The 9,765-nt window shown below is 33.3% G+C and overlaps 1 protein-coding gene across 1 annotated transcript; it reads left to right on the top strand.

Moving 5' to 3' along the window:
• Positions 1 to 7,508: 7,508 nt before the first annotated feature.
• On the top strand, positions 7,509 to 8,681 carry LOC109793685 (uncharacterized). The gene has a single exon (XM_020353140.3). The coding sequence runs from the start codon at positions 7,662 to 7,664 to the stop codon at positions 8,238 to 8,240; it is 579 nt and encodes a 192-aa protein (XP_020208729.2). The 5' UTR covers positions 7,509 to 7,661; the 3' UTR covers positions 8,241 to 8,681.
• Positions 8,682 to 9,765: the final 1,084 nt, after the last annotated feature.

Raw genomic sequence — 9,765 nt, 5'->3', positions numbered from 1 at the left:
AAATTCGCAGGAAAAGTCGCATGTAATAAGAGAAATTCTATTAGTGAAAGACCATAAATAATTATTCTATATTTTAGATAGATAAAAAGTTAAAGAAAAGGATTTACAAAGAGAAAAATTAAAAGTGATTTATTTTATAAAATAAAAAATATAATTAAGCAAAAATTCAATTATTTTAAACTCTCAATAAATTAAATATTATATTTTATTAAATATTTTTAAATAGTTCAATTAAAATATTCACTAGTGAGATCCTAATTAAAATAATATATAATAGGTTAAAACCATATAAAAAAGGTAATGATCATTTTATTTACAATACCAAAATTATCAATACACTTGCTAGAAGGGAGTATTTTCAAAATAAAATATTTCATAAATATAAAAATTCATCTTCTGAATCTAAGAAATTTTTATGTAAATTAGACATATTCTTCATTGGAGACAATCATGTTCGAATAAAATAAAATTATTATTATAAACTACATATCTAAAATTTCAATTTAAGATCATTTGTTAAGCTAAAAGAATTTCATACTAATTAATTCACAAGCTTTCACGAGTTTTAAATCTAAAATTTTACGCGATTGTTTCTAATAACTGATTTAATATAGTTTACTCCTTCTAAAATATTTCAAATTAAATTCTAAGTTTATTTCTTTAATATTATTATTCATCGATTAATTTTATAGAAATTAGTTTTAAAAAAACAATTTACATAACCATTTATCGATAATTTGACATTACCAAGACCTGCCAAATTTATGTCAAAATAGTTTTCGGGTTACATGTCATCTTTAAATTAATGTATTATCTGTTAATTTTAATTAATAAAATAAAGTATTAAATATTTTTTAAATTTTTAAAAATTTGTAAACTTGATTTATATATTAAAAAATTTTAATTCAACGAATCATTGAAATTTAATGTAAAATTTGAGTTATAGAGTGAAACAAGTCTTTACTCTTGAAATAAGAGGATGAATCAATTTACTACAAGAGTAAGTATTGATAGATTTACTTCACTCAATAACTTATGTTTTGCATCACATTTTGAAGATCTAACTATATTAAGTTAAATTTTTTAAAAATATAAATATCAAGTCTGCATATTTTTAGAATATTTGAAAATTCTATGATACTTCGTTATATAAATTCAAATAATCACTAGTACAAAAGACCCCTTTTACGTCGGGCATTTAAAGCCATTTACGTCGGAAAAGCATCAGACGTCATTACGGGAGACGTAAAATTTACGTCGGGGGTCAAAAACCGACGTAAATTTACGTCGGACACACAAAGGCCTGACGTAAAAAATCGTAAAAATTAAAAAAAGAAAAAAGAAAACGCTGCAAGCAGAATGGGCCGTTCTGCTTTCTCCTTGAAGAACGGCCGTTCTTCTTGGAGAACGGCCTGTTCTCCATGGAGAACGGGCCGTTCTGCTAGCAGAACAGGCCGTTCTCCAAGCAGAACGACCGTTCTGCTGGATAAACCCAGGCAGTGGTCACTTACTTCTGCAGCTTCACAAACACGAAATGCACAAACATTATTACGAAAAATACATCCCAGAAAACACAAACATCGGTTAAGGAGTGGTCACTACCTCATAGAAAAACAGATGGATGTATGGTTAAGCCATTTCCATCAACACGCGAAGAAGAAACAACGTAACTTCGAAGAAGAAAAATAGAAGAACGTGAAGATGAGGAAGACAACCACGATTTGAGGAGGAGGCGGAGGGATGAGGAAGAATCCACAACACGCGGGAGAACGTGAAAATGAGGAAGAATGCTACGATTTGAAATCCATAGTGCGCGCCCATGATTTAAGGAGTTATTTACGTCGGACAAAGATGGGTCCGACGTAAATGAGATAATTTACGTCGGCTGCTTTACTGTCCGACGTAAATTATCTCATTTACGTCGGACCCATCTTTGTCCGACGTAAATAACTCCTATTATTTACGGAACTGCCACCGCATTTTTACAACGTCGGGTGTGCTAGTTTCCGACGTAAATGAAGAGACGTAGTAGCTCCTTTTTCCACTAGTGAATGTATAAAATGTTTTGATGATTATCCTTTGAATTAATAAAGTGAAGTATCCAATAGTTTTCAAAGTTTTAAAAAATTTGCAAGCTTTATCTTTATATTAAAAGCTTTTAATTTAATGGTTATATTGTCAAACTTTGATGTAGAATATAAGTTATTGAGTGAAATAACTTTACCAAGAGTTACTCCTGGGGTTATTTGATCACTCATATATATATATATATATATATATATATATATAGAGAGAGAGAGAGAGAGAGAGAGAGATGATCCATTTATTTTAAGAATCAGTTTCCTTAGACTTACTTTATTTAATAATTTATGTTTTGTATCAAATTTTAATGATCCAATCATTGAATTAAAAGTTCTTAATGTATAAATCAATTATGTAAATTTTTTAAAACTTATAAAATTATTTGATACTTCGTTTTAATATTAATTTAAATTAACAGATAATCATAAAAATATTTTATATATTGATTTAAATTTAGGAAACGAGATATCAAATAGTTTTCAAATTTTTTAAAATTTGTAGACTTAATCTATGCATTAAAAGTTTTAATTTAACAATTGAGTTGTCAAAATTTAATATAAAATATGAGTTATTGAGTGAGGTAAATGTTGTAACGACCCGACTAATCACTACACACAGCACAACGCCACAACACAACACAGAAAAGAGCATGTATATATATATAAGCAACTAAAATATATACACAAGGTCCAATATGGGACTAAGAATCAGAGTATACAAAATACACCCAGCGATGCTACACTAAAAAAAAACTAAAACAGCAAAATCATCAAGAAGAATAAGCTCTATCTGTCAGCTACAGACCTGCCTCAACTCACCAACCTAACCCTACTCTGCTCCCATACATAGTATGATCATTGCAGTCCAAACCACATGGAAACAATAAAGGGTAAGCTAGTGAAAAGAATCAACATACATATATATAAATACATGAATGGTACACAGCTACATCTATCAGCACATCATCAACATACAACTCATCACATATACAACATAAACAGCAGTAAACACATAATGCGTCGTCACGCATATCAGCTAGATTTGGTCGCTTGTAAGCGGTATAGCTCGACCTTGCCCCTATACCATGATCGCTTTATAATCGGTGCCCCTATACCGTGGTCGCTTCGTACACGTGTGCCTTGACCTTGCCCACACACGGGACCAACTAAGTACTTAGAGGAGAACAGCACAGTGACCACTCCAAGGGACAGTTTCCCAGGGAGGGTTTTCAACAAATTGGGCTCTAAGAGCACCACCGCTACCTCAATCCACACAATGGGATGGGCAATTTCGAAAAACATCTCCTCTAGTCTTAGTGATCAACAGCTCAGCCTTACGGTATACAACAACTCAGCCTTACGACCTACAACAGCTCATATCAGCATGCAAGACAACACAACAAGTCAGCAATATCAGCATACAGCACAGCTAAATAATATACAACACAGCTTAAACAACTCACAGCACATCAATATTATAATTCAACATTATCATCTAAGAGCACAACAATATTCATCAATTTTGGCTCAGCTCAGCATATAACAACATTCATCAGCAATTTACACCCTATATCAGCATATAACAACATATAAATCAACATCTCATTCGTGCCCGACGCACTCATGGTTGCGCCCGGCGTGGCCCAACTAGAGAGCATTAGGGCTCAAACGCGCTCGGCGCAATACCTATTGCGCCCGGCGTGTTAGGAGGCAGAGACCCCAAAAGGTCTCACACGCCCGGCGTGCCAAACCCGTGCTCGGCGCAGGGTAGATAGAGACCTCCTCAAGGCCTCACGCCCGGCGCAATACCAATTGTGCTCAGCGCCACCTCTGGCAGAGACTCCCAAGGAGTCTCCACGCCCGGCGAGACATGGTCACGCTCGGCGCCACCAGAAATCCCAAAACACATGTTACATACTAATATCGCGCCCAGCACGGTCCAACCACGCCCGGTGTGGGCCATCTAGAGGCACCCATCTTCAAGCTCACCTGGCACAACCAACCTTGCGCCCGGCGGACTCGACCAATGGAGCCCTCTGTTGGTCACGGGCCCGACGCCAAAAACTGCGCCCCGCGTTCTTTCAACCAGAAATCCTCCAACTTTGAAAATTTCTTCAAAACCTGCACAAATCACACAGCCTAAGCACATGCAACCCAACCAAAATGCCACATTTTCATCAAATCGTTCAAAAATCCCAGCTTTACCCACATGCAACCACAAATCCTCAAGAATCCCCAAATTACATCAAAACCCTGAAAACCCCGAAAACGAATTTTCAACAACCACAACCATCAATCTTCAAGAAATCAACCACACAATGAGTTTAAGAACTCATTTCCAACAAAATCGGCCAAAAACCTAGCTTCCCTTACCTCGGTGCGAAAATTCGAGCTTCAGGACAGCGGAGGAGAAGAGAAAGAGCTCAACGGAGAAGAGAAAAGGATTTCTGGCTTCCAGCTAGCTTCACACGACACTACCCCTCACCTACAGCCACCAAGGAATGGATTTGATCCAAGCAAAGTAAGAAATACAAGGTTGAGAGAGAATCAGCAGAGTAGAGAGTGAAGTGAGTAAAGAGGAAAAAGAAAATAGGAACGGGGGTGTCACAAATGTAAGTAAACTTATTCCAAGAATAAGTCTTGATAGACTTACTTAACTCAATAACTCATGTTTTACATTAAATTTTAACGATTCAACCATAAAATTAAAAATTTTTAATGTATAAATCAAGTTTGCAAAATTTTAAAAATAGTGAAACTACTTGATACACCGTCTCATTAATTCAAATTGATGGATAATCATAAAAATATTTTATACGTTAATTTGAATTAATAAAATGAAGTATCAAATAATTTTAAATTTTTTTAAACTTTACAGACTTAATTTATATATGTATTAAATTTTTTTAATTCAATGATGAAATCGTTAAAATTTGATATAAAATATGAATTATTGAGTGAAGTAAATTTAAAAATACTTATTCTTAAAGTAAGTAAATTCCTATCTATCTATCTATCCATCTATCTATATATCTATCTTCTTTTACTTCCATACTTTTCTAATGTAATCTTCACCTCTAAAGTCCCTATAAACATCCATCTATCGCAACATTTTACCAGCTCAACCAACCAATACACGGAGTCGCCGATGGAGTATAGTTTCACACATACATACAAGTAGTACTTTACCAAAAGGAAAGTTAATTGAAAAAAATTTCTTGTTATGAGAAGGAAAGAGGTAGTTTTAGTGTTGGTTCTTAAAATATCGTTACCCAAGTATTTAATTAAGAATTTCAGCTAGCTTATCACATTCGGACATATATACTTTCTAAGAAACCTTTATGCAGATAATCGTGTCACGTCCAAATCCCATGAGTAGACCCCTAGATATCCATCCTCTACCAACTTATTATTATTATTTTTATTTTTTGAATTTTTAATTATTCCACTACATTTTAACAATCTAATTATTAAATTAAAATATTTTTAATATATATATATATATATATATATATCAAATTTATAAACTTTTGAAAAAATTGAAAAACATACACTCCCCCTCACTCTCAAATAAAAGTGAATATGATTAAGTTTAATTATTTTACAGATATATTTTTCAATCAGTGACATGATTATTTCTATAATATAGTATTATGGTTTATTGTACTAGTTGATATTGAGCCTCTTGGATTACCTTAAGATCTTCTATAAATATTTAGTCCAAGAGTTTTTTTTTTTGTTGAAATATTTGATCTTTGACGTGTAAATAAAGTGTAAAAAATTTCGTATCGACTAATTATATAAAAAAAAAATGAACATATAACTAGAGATAATGGTGGTTACTAAGTTATTCTATAGGATTCAGTCACGCCTTAATCCACGTTTGCATGAATTATGAAACCTGCAATGCAGTTGCCCTGGCTGAGATGATACTCTGTGATATAGAACAGCGTCCACTCAAGTTTCTGTCATAAATGATGAAGATGGACCATGGGTAGGTGATCTTCTCTCCAATTCATTTAGTTCAGTCCCATTCATAGGCACAACCTATTAATCATGTTCTAGTATCTTATTCTTTTCGATACTGAAGAAACTGTTACGGGCCATGTCTGCAGTAAATTGCGTAAATTCCTGGAAGCTGCATGTGAAGAAAGCTCGCAGTACAAGAAAGTTAGTAAATTACTACATTACAAGAGGAAGGGGTGTCCCTTAACGTGTCATGTGTGCCCCATGTTAGCACCCTATTAAGGGCTATTTTCTAGTGCCACCTCAAAGTTTGACTTAGGCCACAACATCTGCTGCAGCCGTAAATTTAGCATGTTTTGTGGCTGTGTCGTGCCTGATCAAGCAATTCATTTAGAGTAGGCAAGTGTAAAAGTCTATGCTCTATATATGTATATAACTTTAAGAAGGATCTCATAATGGAGTAATTAAGAGTTTAAGTTTGTTAATTTTCTTGCACTAGCTAGGCACATGCCTTACGCATAATTTGATGGAATAATGCTGGTTATTTTTTTAATATGTTAACCAATATGTTTTAATTATTTAAAAGAGAGGGTGTTCACAACACTCTTTTAAATTTTGGTACATCTCATTTATTATTTAATAATAAGTCTTTTTCCTTATTTAGAAATGAGTGTAAATTAAAACGAGATGAGAGAAAATAATTTGTGAATTGCTTGTCTATATTTCGTTCTTTTAATTTCTATCTATATATAGACTGATTTACAAGATTTGAAATTTAAAAACTAGCATATTTAAGTTTGCTAACCTATATATACATAAAAATAGGAAACTACAAGATTCAAAAGCTAACAACTTTGTTTTTACAATTTTAAAATTTAAAAACTAGTATATCTAAAATCTGCTTACCTATATACTTAAAATAGGAAACTACCAAATTCAAATGCTAAATTTTTTTTTTTTAAAATTCAAAACATAAAAACTAGCATATCTAAAATCTACTAATTAACCTATACATAAAATTGGAAAATTATTATTACAAAACTCAAATGCTAACGACTTTGTTATCTGAATCATTAACACAACAAACAATAAAATTTTAAATTTGCAACCAACGGTAAAACATATAGTGGTTTATTAAATTTCAGTTAATAGTTGAGAGAAAATGTTAAAAGGAAAGTATAATAAAGAGAATGTTACCCGTACATCTTTGACAGTCAATTTTTTAAATTCATTTAACAATATTGAACTCAAATTAAGTCTCGCCTGAATTTAATTAAACCAGTGGCTTAAAAAGGACGTACTTATAGACACAAATTTTTCTCAGAATAAAATAAGCCAAGGAAAATAGTCAAAACCACTGGGCGCAGAAACCAGGAACCTTTGTCATATAAAAGTTAAACAACGTTATATAATATCAAATGCTGTTAATAACCAAGTTGCATGCGTCGTGGCATATTAAAAGATATCCAAGTGCTGACTTCATCTACATTTGTGACACCATTATTTAAATCAAAACCAAAGTCCAAAACCTCCATATCCTTATTTTTTTCCCATTCAGATCCAGTGAAAAAACCAAACACACAAACACACACACACACACAATTCTCATCAAAGATGTTCAGTTCCAAATCTGAGCTTCCCCAAAAGACAGTGCTCCAAATCAAGCAAGATGACAAATTCTTCTGCAGGCTTCTCTCAAAGGAAAGTTCCATGTCCAACCCTTCTTTCAGAGTGGCTGTGGCTGTGCCCTTTGTGTGGGAATCTCAACCTGGCACCCCAAAATACACTTTCTCTCATGACACTCTCCCTCCTCTCACTCCTCCACCCTCCTATTATGCCACTCGTGCAACAAAAAACAAGCCTGTGAAGAAACACTCAAGGTTCAATCTCTTGTTATCACTCTTCCCTAAACTGAATCTCAAGAAGACCATGAATCTCTCACCCTCTTCCTCTTCCTCTCTCTCTTCTCCTTCACCCTCTCTATGGTCTTCCTCAGATAATTCTTCCAAGGTTGTCCCTGAGGGGAGGGTTGGAAGGAAGCGTTTCCTAAGCTTTGGTTCATCTTTTGATCTTTGGGGAGAGGATGAAGAAGAGGGTGGTGCCACTTCTCCAACTTCAACACTTTGCTTTGGCATTTCTCGTTCCACAAGCACTCTTGCGGGTACTGGCTTCCGAGGCTCAAGCAGGAGGTGATCGATTTTATTGTTGTAATTAGAGCCTTTGTCGCATGCAGTAGCTTTTGATCTTGTGTGGCCAAGGTGCATGCTCTGAATCTGTTTAAATACAAGTTTAGAAGAGTTTTCGAAAACTTATTTATTGAAAATAAAGAGTTTTTTTTGAAAACCTTTTAAAATTTATATCCAAACAGATTCATATGTGTAAATGTCTTTTTTGTTATGCTCTTCATGCTTAAAGGGCAATCAATTTTCTAGGATGGAGCTGATCTTAAGCTTGTATCTCTCAAATAAAAGGTGTGTTTCTGAGGTGTATTATGTGGAACATATTATATGCAGTTATGAAAGTTATTAGAAACATTATATATTAATCGGTCCTCTTTGCCTTTAGAATGTGGCAAAACATTCATGGACTAATTAAGTAAGAACTGTTGTATTCTATGGCTTATTGTTATTTTTATTTTTGTTGTCGTGTTGTTCTGATAGTAAATAAATAATCAAAGAGATAACAAAGGAGGTTAATTATAAGAACACATTTAGTTGTACAGATCACTACTTTGTTATATGATGAGTTTAGTTAAAGGCAACAATAATCTTATCTCATATATGCATGAGTATCTAACAGAAAATTAGATGATTTTCCTACAGCTGCACGAGCTTTTAAGTATTTTCTGAATCTTCTTCACAAGGGTACAGGGGTCAGAATAGAAGAAACATCAATCTTTGACAAAGTAGTTTGTTGTATTTTTATTTTCCCAAATAAGGCCAATGTCAGTATTCGATACTGTCTTTCTCTTTTCTTTTGTCTTTCTCGACATGATTATTCATTACAAAAAGAAAATTCAGTTAAACGTTACTATCATGCTATTAATTATGCCCGAATGGCTGACAAATTTTCTACTCCATTTGAAAATATATGGTAGTTCATTTCCATTTCAAGTGACTTTGTGTTGGTGTCGTGTTGGTAAAGAACGCTTGTGTAATTAGGCGTTACCTTTTGCTTCAACATTTCTCGTGTGTCACGGATTTCAGTACAAAATATCCTTTGTCACATAGGATCATATATATCTTTGGTTGATCTCGGAAATAAAATAGGCGGAGAATACTTGCATTATATGAATTTTCGATCTTAATGAAGATTAGTCACTTTATTTTACGATAAATATTTTGTACCAATACTATTTATTTCTTTTATTTATATATACACATATCTCTTCGGTTTCTGGCTTTCTGCAATAAATAACTAGAGGGTGAACTTTCTTTAAGGAAATGTGTTTGATCCTGTTTTGTCAGATAAGCAAACACTAACTACTTTTGGTGTTTAGTACTTACTTTCTTTAGAGAATTTAACTGGGGAAGGGTTAATAGCTTATGTTGTCAAGTTACCAGAAAATAAAGGTCGTAAAGGGAAGGTCTTAACCACCCTCTACATTAATATACATATGTTAAATTATGTATCCACTTCTAACAATATCACGTTTTCTAAAATTATTTTTTTATCAAAATTTTGAATTGTGTTGATCGATTTAGTCAGAATTCTTGGG

Source organism: Cajanus cajan, chromosome 4, assembly GCF_000230855.2.
Source record: "Cajanus cajan strain Asha chromosome 4, NIPB_CcT2T_4, whole genome shotgun sequence".
Classification (NCBI taxonomy): domain Eukaryota; kingdom Viridiplantae; phylum Streptophyta; class Magnoliopsida; order Fabales; family Fabaceae; genus Cajanus; species Cajanus cajan.
The sequence above is the reverse complement of the archived record's forward strand: the minus strand, read 5'-3'. Positions and strand labels throughout refer to the sequence as shown.